General features: G+C 40.1%; 1 protein-coding gene across 6 annotated transcripts in view; it reads right to left on the minus strand.

Annotated features, from left to right (window-relative positions):
• Nucleotides 1–3,364: 3,364 nt before the first annotated feature.
• USP49 (ubiquitin specific peptidase 49) overlaps nt 3,365–18,467 on the minus strand; it is a 31,519-nt gene continuing 16,416 nt past the window's right edge. For 4 of the 6 annotated variants that reach the window (XM_068918254.1, XM_068918252.1, XM_068918253.1 and 1 more), the window contains 6 exons: nt 15,220–15,364; nt 12,821–14,231; nt 10,982–11,186; nt 8,862–8,970; nt 7,818–8,023; nt 3,365–7,062 (listed from right to left, as the gene is read on the minus strand). In XM_068918254.1, coding sequence (XP_068774355.1) covers nt 6,872–7,062; nt 7,818–8,023; nt 8,862–8,970; nt 10,982–11,186; nt 12,821–14,203 — 2,094 coding nt within the window. In that variant the 5' untranslated portion in view covers nt 14,204–14,231; nt 15,220–15,364 and the 3' untranslated portion in view covers nt 3,365–6,871. The remainder of the gene's footprint in view (nt 7,063–7,817; nt 8,024–8,861; nt 8,971–10,981; nt 11,187–12,820; nt 14,232–15,219; nt 15,365–18,467) is intronic. The other 2 variants (XM_068918256.1, XM_068918255.1) reach the window with 2 other exon arrangements.

An 18,467-nucleotide genomic window follows, 5' to 3' on the forward strand; every position in this document is an offset into this window, starting at 1 on the left:
CTACAGCAATTGTGCAAAAGAGAAGGAGCCTCAAATTTGTCAGCCTCAAATTCCATTCAACAGCGCACCGAGAGCCTGTGGTAACGTTACTCATCGGCATAGCTTGAGCTTGCCCATGCTATAATACATTCCTAAGCCTTGTCTATCCACAAACGCTGCATGGATTTAATTATACTAACACAGTTGTAACAGTACAACTTATCCCCAAAGTATGGATATGGTTACATAAAAAAATAAGGCTAGCTTGAGTGGGCACTTAGCTCTGCCCATGTTGAAGGAATGTGTGTTCCTCTTGAGCAGGAGCAACATTCAAAAGCTGCACATTCCCTTAAAGAGACACTCATACAGAAAGTGGCTGTAAAGCAGGAACAGAATGAGACAATCTAGTTAACAAACGGAGGCTTTTTCAACCTCAGTTTCCACAGAGTTTGACAAGTTTAGGACCCAGCACCAGCAGTTCGGAATGGAAAAATCCGGTTCCTTCCTGCCAGCTCTATTGGAAGTATGTTGCCAAGACTACAAAAATACAAATCAAATCTATGTAAAATCCATCAACTGTATCTTTCCTTTCTCAGTTCTAGTTATGCAAAGCATTTACAGTGACGTTGTGGGCTTTAAGTAGGTAGCTCCTTTCTAAAAACTTGAGAATTTTGTATACTGTTCCTTAGGAACTGTAACATTTTATGGAAAAGCACCATACATTTTGCCAGTATGAAATTACTGATCAGAGAAGTTTTTGCCCCAAAACCACTAGGAGCTTGCTGCTAATGAGACTGCATTTGTATTTTGTCATCTGTCTCTGCCTGCAAAGTATGCAGTCCTCTGACACACACAAGGTCCCCTCGTCAAACGCTTCCTGTATCTCCTAAACTTAGATCACAGCTTATTGCTGTGGTCAGCTTGGCTTTGTTGACTGGTTGTTTCATTCTTCCCAACTCGTTCCCCATCCCCAACCTGTACAAAATCAGTAGTACGGCAGTTCAAGAACCACCCTAAAGGTGCAGCAGTTTGCTGCAACTGCAATGCATTCTGTATCATGCACAAGCTTCAAAACAATAAATAGTTAACAGTGGTTAAAGTCAGTCTGGGGCCCATTGGGCTGGTCATTTCTTTTCCTTCTGGAAATGTACTTTGCAAACAACACATTTTTAAGAAGACTTGTTGAAGAACTCTTTTGAAACAGTATTTTGGCCCACCGTACAAAGTTATCCTTAAAACAAGTGGAACCCTTACACACACACGCACGCAAAAATAAAATAAGCACAATGGAAGGAGTGGCCTAAAGGCATACCCCTAAAATCAACTAAGACAAATAATCACAAGTTGGTACAGGTAACTAACATGTAGCTTTTGATCATTTGAACTGTGCTGTGGTTTTACAAATTTAAAAGCTTGCTCGAATGCTTCACATTCCCATCTGCAATAAACAGGTATCAATATTAATGTAATAGACACCAGAAAACCCACTTGATTGAGGTTTTGTGTTCCCACAGGCAATACGTTCCCTAGCTAAGTCCTTCCTATCTGATCTCAAACCAGTTGAAGGGATTAGACACACACAAAAAGGCAGTGTTCAGAGCAGGTGCTTGGATTTTACTATTTACTCTTGAAGCAGAGACACTTAGCCACCTTAAGCAACTGTACCTGTTTCATATTAAATTTATGCAGGCATTACCATGGCATGCTTTTGCTTACACAGGCAGAAGCGTTGGCTACAATGCTAAGCAGACATCTGTGCAAACGCTCCCGTGCCAAAGGGAACTGTATTTTTCCGTCATAAATCAGCAGTTATCATCATTAGATTTATACCAGAAGGTCCTTTCCAAAGCTACAGCTACTCTACCAAAAACCCTGCCAGAGTTATTATTCCTCACTCCATGTGGGCTCATTGTATATAAGGTACACGCTTTGACAGACATCGTTTTCCTGACCTGACTGGAAGGGGCCTGAGTAACATAAAATCTAAGAAGCCAAATCTAATCTGCCTTTGAACAAATTATTTGAATTATTACAAATACAGAGATTTCAAACATATAACACTAAAATACTACCTTCTGAGCTTGCTGGTAAACTTTTTCATTCACATACAGATACGAAACATAAAAATGTCAGCGATACTGACAGTACTTGTGAGAACACACAGATCTGTCTGCTGCTTCAGTCATGACAGGGGAATTAAAGACTTATTTCCCAAACATTTCTGTCCCATGCAAAATGTAATTAGATACAAGGCACCAAAACTAGGGGATTGTAAAAAACTAGTTCACAAAGTTGCATTGGCAAGTATAGTGATCTCCCCCTCTTCTTTCTTCCTTATGTAGTTTTCATTCTGCAAAGTATACTGTCAACTTCTGTAGCTTATCCTGTTAACAGCCAAAACTTTCACTGATCTCTTCTCTCTCATTGGGATGCAATTAAACATATTCAGGCCTGGGGACTTTACAATCAATAAAAGAGTTTCTAAATTACCACCACCACGACATCATTTATGCTAAAAGCCTTGCCTTCGAAAAGCAAAAATAACTTCTGATAGCGAGTCCATAGGACACACGTAACGCTTTTACTGTTTCCAATTTTCTTCCTACACTCAAAAACCGTTTGGAAGTCCCTAAGTGGCGGTGGTACTGCCACCCAGAAAAGTTTGACATCAAGCGTTTAGTACGTATTATTCCATTTACTGCCTCACATTGACAACTTCAAAGTCAGACCAAGAATTGCTCTAGTCAGAACTAACGGGGGGCGGGGGGAACTATCAAAATTGGTTTTTCAGTGCTTTCCAGATACACTGTTTTTGCAGTATGCATAGTTTAACTTGGGAATGCAGGCAGCAAAAGGGTAACACAAAGGCAAATACATGTAACTAACTTGCTAGTGGAGTAAAGTTGGCTAAAATATTTTCCAACTAGTACAGCAGATGATCGTACCTGGGCATGAATTTATATAGTAAAATTCTTCAATTTTAAAGACACAAAGTTGAGTAAAAAGTCAGTTTAATTATGAGTTAAGGAGAATAAGGACATGTTGGGAACAGCTCTTTACCCAAAGGCCGTGTATTCACAAGCTTATTAAGTGTACAGTGACTTCCTACACCTTCAAAAAATAACCTGCAAGTGTCAAGAACCTAACACTTGCTCCGAGTTATCTCTCAAAGCAAGTGACTCCTCATTACAGGACCAGGCTCCCAGCACAGGAGAGAATGGACAGTGGTGACAATTCGGTGCACTGTTCTCATGATATTAGATTAGCACTAGTAGCTGCTCCAGAACCCTGCAAGTTTGGTTATGCATGCTGCAACAGGGACCTTTTGCAAACAGTTTAGTCAAGTCAAGTCTTGGTACAGAGCAAACTCGCTTAAGTTTGTTGCTTGTCTTTTTTTTTTTTTTTTAAATGGGTACTTAGTCTGTTTTAACAGGCCTTAACTGAGAAACTGCAGCTATACATACAGAAGCAAATTCTGCTCTCAGTTACACCACATTAAGGTTCTGGTTTTGCAGACGCTTTGCTTGCAACTCAGCTGTGGCCGCTGAACTCTACGCATGAGTAAAGTTACATCATCTGCTTATGCTTTTGCAGAAGCAGCACCTAAATCTGGAATTATTCCAAATACGCATCAGTGTATTAGCAGGATTTGAAGCCATACCATTAAAGGAGGGACAAAGTTTGCCTTATAGGCTACCCTCTGTCAGGCATTCACTTAGGTGGGCTTCACTGTAATTGCCAGTAGTATATTCATCTTATTGACTTGAGGTAAACTTCCAATCAGAATTTCTGGCAAACAGGACACTATAAAACAGTGCCCACCATGGAGGGAACATTGGGCTATGCTTATATAAAGAAGCCTGCAGTAGACAAATATAAACCAAACAGCATAAAAAATGCTATACGCTATCGCTTCCAAATAAAAGCTAAATATTACAGAAACCTCACAGTGTTGGAAAAAGCAAGTTTACTTTGAAGTATAATTAATTCCTTCCCTATCAGGGCAATCATTTTTCTGACTGCAGTATCTCCACATCTCAGCACAACTAGGCTAATGTCACATGGAGAGGCCACTAATGTCAAAAGATGTCAACAGCAAATGCTACAAAATCTGCTTGGGAAGTCAGATGCACCAACGGCTAAAGGTACACTCCCAGCTCCCCGTTCCCCTCTGCAACCTACTCAATTCAAAGTGACAACTGTATTACTACCTGAATTCAAATATTAATGCAAAACACTCAGTCAAAAGATGAGCATTCATAGTGAAGGGTCTCGGCTCACTGCAGTTAACAACTAATGCTGCATTATGGTTTGCCTTTATATCACGTTTTTCCACGCACAGGGCTCATGGCTAAGAGATTCAGAAAGTGAACACACCATTTGGTGGTCACAGTAAACCATGACCATCATTTAGAAAAGCACAGTCCTTTTAAAGGGTGGATAGGCCTGGAAGGACAGATGCTTCGGGAAAACACCAGTTTTCCCTTCCACCTCAGAGAATCCTAAAGAGGCATTGTTAAGCACTATTTTTCTTCTAGTTTTCCTTTTGAGACGCGTAGTCTTCACAAAGCAAATGCTCTGCTCTAGCAACAAATCCATCATGCTTCTAAGTATCTGATAATCACGAGCGCTTGATTTTGATTCTTTCAGGAACGTCAACTTCTACCTGCGCTGAACCCCAATCAGCCTCTCCTGCGCTCAGGGGAGTCACACTTACTTTAACTGGATTTTAATTTGGCCTGTTGCATTTTTATTAGTTTTATTTTCTGGCTGCACAAAAAATAAAACTACCTAGTAAATACACAGATACACAGGCATTCATAGGAAATACTTTCAGACCATGCTACGTTTAGAAAAACAAAACCAAAACTATCAGTTCCCATATGACTGTTTCAAACTGTCTGGTCTCCAAAAATAAGTGTATATGATTTCAAAATCATATTTAATTGCCAGAAAGGTTGCCAAAGTTTTTGTAGGCTCAAAAAGCCGCATGTTGCTCAGACATACAGGAAATAGGAAACTTTTTTTGGACAGAGGAGACCTAGTGTGACGCTGCGCTCTAAGAAAGGACAAGATTGTTGTTTGCTGTGCTCCTCTCTGTACGGCTGAAGTGATTAACAGCAGCCAGAGAAGAAAGTCTGATTTGCCCATATGGCAGGAAATTAAAGTTGTGGTAGTGGCATTGGAAAGAGAGGAATGGTATTTGGGAAACTTACCTCTTCCCCCCTCCAACAATAATGTAGGTTTGACAGTTTATGTCTGATGGGTGAATGCTGACAAGAATAAAAGGAGAAGAGGGAGGGAGAGAAGCACAATTTTAGAACTTCTCTACCTGAAAACTGAATCAAAATTTTGGAAGAGCCTCACAGAGGGCTTCACCTTCAACCACTTTAAAAAATCCCACTGAGACTGGAAGAGGTCATGTCTCTTTGCAGTCTCATATTCAAGATTTCATTAAAATATGAAATGTGAACAATCCAACCTCAAATTATAAAAACATCTGAGCTGCAATTGTAGGCTGAGAAGTGACTATACATGGTCAGCTTAGGCCCTATGTTTCTCATATGACTCTAGAATCAAGACTCCAATCCAAACTCAACGTGGAACTTGAGAACTAAACTGGATTTGTTCCCTCAGCCCAAATAAAGATTTTGCAGGCTAAATTCTACTCTCTACATCTGTGCAACCTCACTGCCTTCAGTCAGTTTGGGCCATATGTGACACTGGAGTTAATGAGTATTTCCATTTGTACAGAAGCAGGCAACAGAATCCAGCTCTGTCTCCCACTGTTGTGGTATTACTTCCACCCTGTTCCCCTGAGGAAAACAAGCCACACTTAGAAAAGTGCGAGTTTACCAGTGTAAGTCACCTCCACACCAACTGCTTCTTCTATCAGAGCTGTGCAAAGCCAGGGCTCAAACTTCATTATAGCCCTGATGAGCAAAGCTACGCCAGCAGAGGCTTGCAATGTAGGCTTTGTTTCTCCTGCCACTGTAAACAGGTATGACTGTGAACACGCACAGGAACATGTCTGTTTTATCACAGGGTGTGGGGGTTTTTTTGTTTTTTTGTTTTTTTAAAAACACAGTTTCTCCAGAGCAGAACTGTTTTTAAATCACGTTCCAAGATAATTTAGCTGCCAATTCAGTTCAACCTAAGGAATAAACTAACAAGTGTACACACAGCCCCAATAACATTGAGGAAAAAAAGCTGCTGACAAAGACTGCCAGTCATGGGTTTGCTCTCAACTGCTGGCAAAGAAACTGGTATCGCAAAGACAGATGAGGCCTGGGGAAACGTTTTCTCTGGTAGAAGAACATTAAAGATTTCTCCAGCAAGAATGGCTTGTAGGACAACCGACTCCATCTATTCAATATCACATATTGAATGATATCATTCAATATCAATATACTCTGGAAACCATTCCAATAAATACATGGGGAGTGACTGTGTTATTCAAACCCTGGAAATCTGATTGACAGACAGAACTACAGTTAAAGGAGAGGGTACTATACCTGTTCCTTCTGGAGGTTTATCAGCATTACTAGGTACTGAAGGTTTTGGGAAGCCAGTTGAATACTTCTGTTTCCTGGTTGCGCTCACAGTTACATGCCTTTTTCAATTCCTTTTTGATAAAAGATTAATGATACTAAGCATCAAACTTTCTCTTTTTGTTTTGTGGGAATAATTTAACACCTTTAAAAACAAGATTCTGATTACAATCTTCATGTGACAGAAGTGCACAGCTTGATAGACTTTTCCAGACCCTGGGTGGCAAACGTCATGATCTGATCCATTCCTGCAATGAGCCTTTTTTCCTATAAAGAGGAAAGAGGTGAACACCAATGGTTTTAAAAAACTGAGACTGTTGATTGAGTTATAGTGCTTCCCATCATGGGAACGTCAGTCTTCTGTCCTTATCGCTGTTTTTGGACGGCACCTGAGCTTGGAGTTGTTTTTCTGAGATTCCTGCTTTGCCCTGCACTGTTCTTTGAGTGTAAAAAAGAATGTAGGCCTGGGTTTTGCACACCTCCTCCACACTACATACATTCAGTTTGGAGTCATTGCAGTGGACCCAAAAACCTAGGAATCAAAGTGAGAAAGAGGACATCAGTAAGGGAGGCATCATTCCCTCTGACTGTATTTTGGAACTGTTCATAGGAGACATCCACAGAGAAAAAGGGATATGCAGGAGAAAAGGCATCTTTACCTTCTCCCTACAGATACTTTGGAAAGGAGTTTCTAATAAGGAAAACATTTATACCATTTCTGTGCTGTTAACACAGTTTAGAAATATCAAATCATAGTTCAACAAATTGTATGTGATGGCACAAAAATTTCACTTAAGAAAAATTCCCTGGAGATAGCCAATTTGTACCTCTTTCTCTGTAAGTCAGAAGGCAGAATCAATACTAATTCAGCTGCAGAAAGAGACTGCTGGAAATTCACAAAAACCATGCGGATGTTATTCATAAATAGTCCCTGTCCAGTTTCAAAACACTTTCTGTTTATCTCATCATCCCAAAGATACTGAGAAGAGACACCCAGCTGGAGCAGCTCCACAGAGTTACATAGCATCAGAAAATGAAGCATTCATGCTGTTAACAGCAAGCAATAAAAGGCATCTCGAAGGGCTACAAAGCAAAGAGCAGCAATCTGTGGTCTTTGTGCAAAAAAAGAAAACATGCTACTAGCAATACATTCTGGGAAACCAACTACTGAATGTCAGGAAACTTGATTCCAAACAATTTTGATCGTAAAGCTTTACGGTGCACTATGTCTACGGAACAAAATACGAGCTTCTTCAACTTGTTTCCCCCATAATAAGGCACACGCACCTCCCTCTGTGTTGTAGCAATACGCTGTGTAGTGTCCTGAGCCAAACCCTTTCCCATGATGCATCACCACAGCGGAGAGGTCATAGACAAAGGTCTCTTTGTCAAGAGAGGAGAGAGAGTCCCTGCAGCAGTAAGGTTCCATGTTTAATACCTGGTCAAAGAGGACATGGACCCCAATCTTCTCACGGTGATTACGTTCAGACCACCTGCAAATACAAGTGCAGGAATCAAAGACTCAGGATCCCTCTTTTTGACGGTGATAAAGGGCTGCAGAAGTGCAGGAATGGAAGATGCACAGAAAACTAGCCACTGCTAAGCAACTTTGAAGAGCTTTCATTGCTAGGGTCAAGCAGGCACTACATAAATTTTTCCTTCTACTTTCACTCTACCACCAACTTCAGTTATATTTTGCATAAAACAGATACTGTTACTGGTGCCCTCATATATTTGCTATAGTAGTTAGGATATTCTTGAGATTTATAATGGCCAAACACAAAGAAAGTCAAACATCTATTGTGACAGTCAAACATTGTTTAAAATACTCAATCATATAACCATAACCCCCCCCACACACACATCTCACAACTGTTTGCACCTAACCATTTTAGAAGCTTTTCATAATATTTACAACTTCTGCTACATTTTATTCAATACGAAAATGCATAATATTGGTTATTGAAACTATCACAGAGTTAGTTCCAACTTTAACAACCTGTTCGCTCAACAGATGGGTTTATCCTTCTCATAGCCACTGTTTCAAGTTATCTGCAAACCTAGACAGAAATTATTAAGTACGATTCAAGGGAATCGGCATTTATCTTTATAACTAGTTACATTGTGTGTATACTAGAAAATACACTAAGGACAAGCTGCTGATTTTAAGTTCTACTCTGAGAAGGTATCAACACATCCGGTTTGGGCAAAATGTTTATACACGTGCACCTCCCAGAGAGTGAAAGAAATTACTGGCCCACACTAATCAGTTCTTTCCAAAAAAACAGCAGTAATACAACTGCTAGACACAGTGCAAGGCATCCCACTCACCTGAATCGTTTAAGGTGCAGTCGGAGGACCTGAGGTAGTCTGTAGATCATTAACTGCTTTTTAGCTTCACTCAGAACAAGAGGTTTAGGAGAAGACTTTCGCCGCTTGCCTACCGAAAGAAAAAAAAAAATCAAGTTGGAGAACGTTAGGTTGTAGATAATTTGCAGAAGGGGAAAAAAGCCCATTATGTACTCTTTTATTCTTCCAGTAGCAATAGTCCAGCTCACCGTAAGATGCACTCATAGGATGGAGAGACAAGTAAACATTGCTTATGCATTCCTTCAGAGGAGGAATTCATTGGATCAAGAACAACTTGCTTAAAAATATTCAAACTTTTTCATTTTTGTAATGCCCATGAACACACAATCAGTTATCAGCTTCAAGCTGCTCCTACTGACATTTTCGCTCTGAGATATACAACAGAATTAATAAGAGAGCGCTAGGGCCAAAGACTTGTAGCAGTTACAACAGGTGAACTACCAGCACATCAATAATACTATTTGACATCATATTGCTTTAAAAGACCACCTTGATCCATTTATTATACCACTACAATAAAGCTCGTACTAGCGAGCTTCACTAGCTCAAGAATATTAATACAAGTCAGAGGAGAATGCTTCCAGCAAGGTTCCAACTGTAGAAGGAGTTCTGCCTGCCCAAGTGAAAAAAGGAACTACTAAGCAGAAACTGGAAAAGAGGAAAAAAGGTTCCTCTTCCCAGTGAAAGCTTATTACTTCTCCCGAGACAGTGAGCACACGACTGTACCAGGAGGAAGACAGGTGGTTTTCAGAGCTTCCAATAAGAAATGTACCTGTTAATTAGATTTCTGCACCTTACTGTACCAGTTCGGAACAGATGGGTTGCTCCTCTTCTGTCATGTCTGACAAGCAGTGCCCCAATAGTTTTTGGCACCTACAAGCAGGCTGGTTGCCTTTCCATAACATTTTTCAGCTGGTTAATGTTTCCTTAGCTGTTTAACTCTGAAGTAAGCGTTAAACTTTGGGCTTTCACCAAGAACCACAGAAAACAGAGTTAAGATGAAAGCTGCGCTGACTCATATTGATACTTTGTGAACGTCATCTGTGAATAAAACCACATTTGGTTTTCCTTCAAGAACTTCCACAAGTTAACCTTTATTCCCTAGCATTTTGGGAAGATGTGTAGTAATGGATTCATTGCAAGTTGATAAACACAGCTTTACAAATATTCGCTATTTCTGCTGCATTGGTGGCAACATAAGTCAAATCATTGGCGTTTTCCTCCCAAACGGACAAACATTTGCCACAAATACTTGCGTGACACAATTTCAAATTCAGTTTACGTGAGTAACTTAGCTGCACGATTATACAGAAGGCTAAAATTATTTTCAGAAATATAATGATCTTATTTATAATTAGACCTGCTACAGGAAAGTAGAAGTCATCTTCTAGCTGAGCATAGCAAAAAGCACGTATTCATATAAAAGGTAATACGTTAACGTGAGACTTCCAGAATAACGTCAGTTCATTGCTTTCTGACAAAATGCCTAAAGAAAGATGGAAACTCTAATCCGCCAGCAGACCTTGAGAACTTTGCCTTTGTGGCTTCTGGCTAAAGGATTCAATCAAGAATAGGCACCATAGAGCATACAGATGTTAAACACGCACAAAGAGTTTGAGAAAACTGCCCAGAAACCTGCCCTCTTCTTATCATACGAAAAGTTCAGTAGCTTCCCTGCCATGCGGCAGAGATGAGCAAAGCATAAAGGATAAGGTTCCTTCTCTTGTCTCTAAATCCAACACCCCTCTGCCCAAATTCTTATTGCAGTTGCCTCTCCCCCCAAAAACACAAGCAGAGAGAGCAGTTGTAAACAGGCTCATATTAAATCCTTAGAAAATTATGCTGCTGAATGGCAGAAATGATAGAAGAACGACATAGTTCCAAACTGGTGCCCAAAGGAGCACACGCTATCAACAGGAAGAAAAAAACCCAGCATGAACAGTGAGGAAGAACATAGTTTTCATAGACACATACGTCACAATACCAGTTTTCAGACACACAAAAGGCACATTGGAAGCCTCTCATTCAGAAAAACAGACTGTGCTTCTAACCTGCAAAGATAGCAGCAGTATCTGACTTACTGTTGCATTGGTCGCATGCATATATCCTCCCTTCCAGAGCTTCAGTTTCTGTGAACTTGGCCAACATTTCTGTCAGCATGCACTCTGCCTGGTTAACAGGGACAATCCCTTTCTCAACAGAGTGATAACGCTCGGGAAATTCCAGGGAAAGATCCCAAAAGGGCTCAACGGTGTTGGATTTGTAGTTGCATGTTATACAGGTGACCTGGGAATGAAATGTTTATACATAAATGAAGTTATGTACAGGTGTACCTCCAGACAGACATTTACATTCACATCCAAATAGCAATTTCATGCCCAAAAGGCAGTGCAGTTTCATGGACATAAAAATGGTCTGGCAGTCAAGAGAAACACTACTTATAGACTTAGCTTTCAGACCGTAAATCTCAAGCAAATAATTTAAACTTCCATCTCAGTTCTCCACCAAATGGAGACAATATTCACCTTTATGGTACTCACTTCTTCAGATGAAGACCATTACAGGCGTAACGTTACCTCCGCTGGCTAACACACATTTTGGAACAGTTTTCTAATACAAAGAATACACATTAGCATTTATCATGCGATCCTCCTTCCTTAGTTTCTCTACTTTGCTTGCATATTTCAAAGCGCTAGCTAGAGGTCCTTAACTCTTTCATCTGCTAACTGTATAATATTATTCGTGAATGGCGCATGAAAGGAGAAATTTGAAATGCACTTGCTTTCTCATGTCATCCCAAAGTACTAATATATGACAGTATAAAAGTTTTAATTTAAACTCAGAGGCAGCAGGTGAGAGCATAAAGAGGTAACAAAAAAACAAAAGCAAGTTATTTATACTATATCACAGCAGTGGATAAATTACATTGATTCACAAACGTCTTTGAGCTGTTAACTGACATCTACCACTGAATCTAAAACACTAACCTTAGCCACAGCATATCATCTTCCAGAGCCAAGAGACACAACTGAACAAAGAACATTTAGTTAAGAAGTGCACAAGAAGTTAACGCAGTGTAGAGATGATTCAAGAGAACCATGACTTTAGCCATTCCTTCCCTGAAAACCCAAAAGCTTTAACTTGAAAAATAGGCTTTGTAATCTTTAAAATGCACTTCAGTTCTTATGAACGTTAAGCTTGGCAAGACCAGCACTGAGAAAGATGATATAAATAATAATGAGAATGCACACATTATACCCCTGTGGTTTGATCTGGCAAACCCTCAAGCATCTCAAGTTATGAACACGTTCGTTTCTCTAGGAAAGCAAAAGCAGCTGAGGGTCTTCAGAGACAGACTGTGCTCTCAGGATCAGACTTTTGGGGAAAAATATGTTTCAGATAATGGAACAGCACAAAACTAAGGGACCAAACAGTGTGCCAGGGCTGGCACTTTCAACCCCTGCAGAAACATATGTTAAACATGTTCAACATCTCAAGACGGCTTTCAAATGCCTGAGGGGAAAAAAAAAAAGTCATAGACAGCTTATTCTTTATAGCACAAGATGACTGCCTTCTCTGTCCTTCATCATATTCTTTCTAGCCATGGAAACAAAACGAGAAAAAAGACATAATAGTTTACAAAGACATTTTATAAACCCCGTAAAAACCTAAAGCTAAGGGCCTAGAAGTTCTTTACTGGCGCAGACTTCATCGTGCAGTGGCAAACGTCAACTAAAGTTACGATGCCATTAGACATGTGACAAGTACTAAAAACGCCGACAACCCCCACAGCAATCTAGCCGATTTCATTTGCAGGAGGTACTCCTAAAAAATTCTTTTCGTGTGGTTCCTCAAGAAACAGCCTTTGCTCCTTGGTGCGAAGAGCACCAATTGATTTCTGTGCAAAAATAGGTGCATACCTGACTGAGTAGCTGCCCGTGAAAAATGGTATTCACCACCTTCAGAACCTGCTTGGTGAGCTTCCTTTGCGAGAAAGGGATGAGGATCCTACGTTTTGTTCCTTCCGACTCCAGCTCCTGCTGCACTTTGTCCAACAACTCACATAGGAATTCCTGAGCGTCCTGCTGATCATAACCTCGAAATGCTGGGATCAGACTCCACACAGAGTGCAGCATGGCAAACGGGGACACGAGCGCCCACTTGCCAGACCACATCACTCTGAAGAGGGTGTGCAATTCATGGCAGAGGGAGATGTGCTTTGAACTTGGTTCCTTGGGTTGTATCAGTTCTAAACTCCTGCTTATTGAGGAGCTACCATTTAAGCCAGCTGGCAAGCTCTGCGTGCCATGTGATCCTACTTTGTCAGTCTTCCCTGACTCATTAGCAGCAGATCCATTTGCCAATTTGCCAGGCATCCTAGACTTCCCATTCACAGTTTTGGCTAAGAGTTCCTCTGTTTCACAGAGATCAAGTGTCAGAAAACATTCTCTAAATTTCTGGAGGTGACTTAGCACTTGCAGAATAGAATTCATATAACATGTGTTTCCCAGGTTCCTTAGACCCGTCACCCCAGGAGTCATCAGAGGCTTACGCCGGATGGAATAAAATTGTTTGAATCTGCTGCTCTGCATCTGCCTTGAGGTAGGGGAAGTGGTTGTCACCTCTCTGAATTTCCTTGGAATCAAGTTCTCTCTGTGCACATGAGACAGCAACCTTGCGCTCTTCCTTGGAGGGGTGTTTGCTAGTTCCTCCAGAAGTTGTCTCTTCATCTCCTGCCGCCGCTGCCTAGCCGCTTCCTTTTTTTTCTCCAACTCTTCCATTTGTTTTTTTTGTTCTAATTTTAGCTGGCCTCTGGAGCTCTTATCAAACCAGGTCCGCAGTGCTTTTGCGAGCAAAGACTGGCGCCTGTGCCAGAGAGCCGTAAGCATCTGAGGTTGTCCCTGAGGGGCCCTTTGATGGCTGCACACGTCCTCTCCCAAAGCCATTGATCGCAATGTCCTACCACTTCTTGTTGATGGATCATATTTTTGACTCCTAATTGCTGACAGAGAACTTCTTAGCAATTTCAGATCACCCTCCGGGTTATCATTCAAGACATAATCTTCACAAAGGTAACAAAAGACGTAAAGATCATTAACTTCCATTGCCAACGGATGTCTGGTTTCTTCAAAGTGTTTAAGTGCATGTTCCTCAATGTACCTCCCGCAGGCTACGTGGGAGCATTTCAGACAAGCCCAGATAGATTCTGTCGTCTGGCAGTCCACGCAGCGCCACTTCTGGGGGTTCAGGATAGAATGGTCCTGGGCGAGTCGTAGCCGCCCAACATGTTTGCATCTATCCATGTCTTACAGAAGTCTTTGCTGCTTTGACCTTGAAAGGTAAGAGAGGAGAAAGATGAGGGGGAGGGGGAAAAAAAAAAAAAAAAAAGATCCAAGAGTCATTGCACATATTTTAAATGATCTCTTTTGTGCCAGATGTAAAGATCTATAAAGATACAGATGTCACCTCTTGCAAATTCCAACTGTAGTTCTTCTTCCACTGACTATATTATTTGCGTGCACAATTTTTTTTTAGAAAGCGGTTTTTAGTACCATTGAAAGATATTAGATTGACAAGCTCTGCAGACTAAAACTGTCTATTTGCCTCCTAAGGAGGGCCCAGACCGCTGCCAGTGAGCCTTACCCCACCTGGATGACTTGCTTCACAGAGAAAAGATTAATTCAGTCCACACACCCATGTGATCTTCAGCTACCCTCCTGAAATTCTTACATGCAACATGAATTTCGAATTGGAATGCATGTCATCAGGAACTAGACTGAGGCTACCAACTTTTCATAGAAGCCACAAGAATATCAGATAATTGCCATAATCAGAACTAGTCTATATGCAATCTGCAAGCCCACAGGCTCTATGTTCTACTCTAGAACTCTCCAGTTTCCCACACTCTCCCAAACATTTTAATGTTAAAAAAAAAAACAACAAAAAAAAGAAATTAATAATGCCATGTGATAGTAAACCTAATGCAATGTCCGTATTCATGCAAAAGGTGTACATGTTTGCATGAACACACTACATAAACATGAAATAAAATTGATTTACTGAATTTTTATATTGTGACTGAAGAGAAATCAAAGCAGGGACACTAGAATTCTAAAGAGCAAAAAGCTTTCACTTTGCATCCAACGTCCATATGTTTTATAAATGATATTCAGTTGTACAAAGAGCACAACTAAAACAACATTCCTCATACCAGCAATGTGGTTTCTTTTGTACAGGCCCTCCAGTTTTCTGATACAACTGAAAAAGCTGAGGGCACAGAAATAGCACCCAGATTTGTTCACTCACACGCACTACTCACTGAGTCATGCGTAAACATTCTTTCCTTCGCAGTGTAAGGTCTAGGGCCTGGAACATCCCCATTTCAGCCAAAGGAGCTTTGGAGGTTCTTCGAGAATTTAATTGCTACTTAAATCTTCATCGTAAGGCAGCACAGCTTCAAAGCCCTAGAGAGAAAATATCCTCGTGATGCACATAAACAAAGAAACCTACTATGGTTGCTTTTGAACACGATTAATCCCCACAATGTAAGAGTTACTGCAGAGAACACATGTATTACAGAGAACAAAATTAGCTGGAAGCCAAAACATGACTGCACCTAAGAACCCCAAAACTTGGATGTAAAGAAATGTCAAATGGAAGAGGCACTCCAGAACTTCATCTTCCTGCTTTCATTCTCTGATAAGCCATAAATCTGCTGATCACATGTAGCCTCTTCATCACAAGTCTTTTGTAGTGGATGACCCAGCATATGGCAGGGAAAAAAATCTGAGCAAAAAAGAAAAAAAAACTGAGCAAAAACGTGCACCTCCTGTGATCACTTCAGTTTTGGCTGCTTTGATAACTTGGTGAGAGAAGGGGGAGGAGACGGAAAAAAAAACAATCTGTCCTGAATTAAACTCCATTTTTAGATGATTTTTCAAACAATAAAAGTGAAGTAATGAATAGTTGTCAAGTGTGAACTGCAACAAAATAAGAACTACAGAGAAAAGAAATAGGAAAAACCTGCATTTTGCCAAGGGCAGAAAAAGACTGCAAAAATGTATCTGTTGTAATGATCCAAGAAAAGACTAAATTAACTTGCTTGTACATCTATGACTACAGTACTTCAATATAATACAAAGTAGTGATAGGAGGGACAGCAGTAATATGCACAAAGTGGATACAGATGCCACAGATAGTGTCAGACCTGGCACACAGAACGCTTCGTTCAAGACGAAAAAAAATCACTTTATGAGGAGCAGAGTTTAACAAAACTAAAGAAGTAGTATGCTTTCCCAAAGCTTTAATATAAGCATTGAACAGTTGACTATAAACATATACAGAAAACATAGCTGACCAAGCTAGAAACATATTTTTAGTTGTCCTAAAATTATGCAAATTTACTTTAATTACTTTTTTCCTAGTGACACTGCTGCTAAAGATGAAACTTGTTAAGCCAGAAAACAAACAAACAAATAAACCTTTTCTATTCTTCAACTCTACTCTCTTTTAGATTAAAGCAGGAGAAGTGGCCTCTTCAGAATTGAGCTCAATATTGTGATTCTGCAGTGTCTAAATAATTATCTTTGTTGTTTATTTGAAACAGTTCTAAAATTTGCTACACCTCTCATTCGGACTACATTCATTCATTCGCAAATCCTAGGACCTGGACAGGCACTTTTGGAAATCCCCAAATAAACAAAGGACTGCTCGGGTCTCCTCCTTCCAAGTTGGAAACATTCCTCCCTACCTTTCTCCCATCTTCCTCTCTGACCTTTTTCTCCCCCTTCTTTATTTTTCTGCTCAAGTCTCGATGTAAAACTGTGGAATAATCCTGTCTAGTCTTGGTGAGACCAAGTGGCATAGATTCCAGCTTGAAAGAGTATAGACGCTGTGGTAACATTGACAGCCTTCATTTACATAAAAGAATACTAATTATGTTGTATCATCAACATCTGTGATTCTGCTCACTGCCATATGCGACAGTGTTGGGAATTTAACCCTTGAGTCTCACCAGTGTATCCAAGATTGGTGCCATATAACAAAAAATGGGCCTTATAAATAACCATTTTCTAGATATTGATCCAACAGCTGCCAAGTGCAGTCACTCACCAGCTCTGCAAGGTCTCAGGACACAATATTTTCAAAAAGCACTGAATTTATCCTCAATTTCCAAGGAAAAAAAAAAAGGAGAAAAAAAAGAAACAATGCTGATATGTTGCTAGTTTCAGCTGGGTAACAGGCTGCAAGGAAATAAATCACACAGCAGATACAGTGCATTAAAGAATCATGTTTAACAATGAAGTAGGCTGTCAGTATATAAATTATAAGCTTTTTGCCTACTGCTTTTGCTTTTCCTGTGTGGGCCAGCAAGATTTCCTGTTTAAAAAAAGGAAAATCATTTAAACAACTCTGGTCAGTTAACAAAGCAGCTTTGTTACACCTCAACTCAGCTATTCTCAGTACAAAAGCATCTTTTTTATTCTGCATGTAATATTCCCCACCTGTTCCTCTTTAGGTATCTATGGATACTTCCCTTACAAATCTAAGCCCTATGAACAAATATAAAATACATTAAGCTGCTCTGCAAGTTAGAAATAAACAGTGTTTATTTAATTCAAATCACTTAAATTATACATCTTTGCAACTTCCTCCTCCTGAAGCTGTCCTCAGATAAGATCTCTTACTTTTTTCATCAGTGTGGTTTTAATGTCACAACTAAGAAGGAATAGCAGCCTGCATACACATGCAAGCCATCCAAGCATCTGCATCGCTCACTACAACGTTTTGCGGGCTGGGTTTCCATGCATCTGCCGAGGGTTCAATCTGGGCTTCAGCCATGCACTGCTTTTAAGAATCTCTTCTTCACACTAAAGATGCATGTTAGTTACTCACTTATTTTTGACCCCTTCCATGACAGATATTAAAATCGGCACTCTAGCATTGTGTAACGCATGCACTAAAGGCAGCTGGCACATCTGCAGGTTCAGCCCTGCCTTCACACGCAGGCAGATTACTAAATAAGTCAGTGAGAGACACATGCACACAATTAGAGAACAAAATTTGTTCCTCTGTTTTACGTAGGTAAACAAATAGTTGGCCATGACCTACTAGAAAGAATAAAACCAACACACTAACAGGAGAAATTATAAAGCCATGATTAAAGGAATACACAAATATGAGTCAGAAGCTGTAAACAGTTGCACAAGGGAGAAACGCCTTGTAGAGATTACAGAGCTGGAGATATTTAGGATATTGGAACAACTGAACACAAATTCATGTTGTTGTGACAGTTTAAGATAAGCCACATGCAGCCAGAGAGTTTAATAGTGGAGAATTAACACCTTATGTTTTAAGGACTTAGAAACAACCAAAAATAACTCTTCTCTTTGCAGTTACTATATATAGATGCAATTACATTTAGGTTTACTTCTTGGATTCACAGTTTTTTTTCCATCTAGATAGATATAATTTTAAGACATATTTACATAGTTGTCTTCTCCCACCTGCTTGACTACTTCTTCCCCAGATAAGGGTCAGGGGGAAGGAAAGGAGAGAAGGAATAAC

Source organism: Struthio camelus, chromosome 24 (genome assembly GCF_040807025.1).
Source record: "Struthio camelus isolate bStrCam1 chromosome 24, bStrCam1.hap1, whole genome shotgun sequence".
Classification (NCBI taxonomy): Eukaryota; Metazoa; Chordata; class Aves; order Struthioniformes; family Struthionidae; genus Struthio; species Struthio camelus.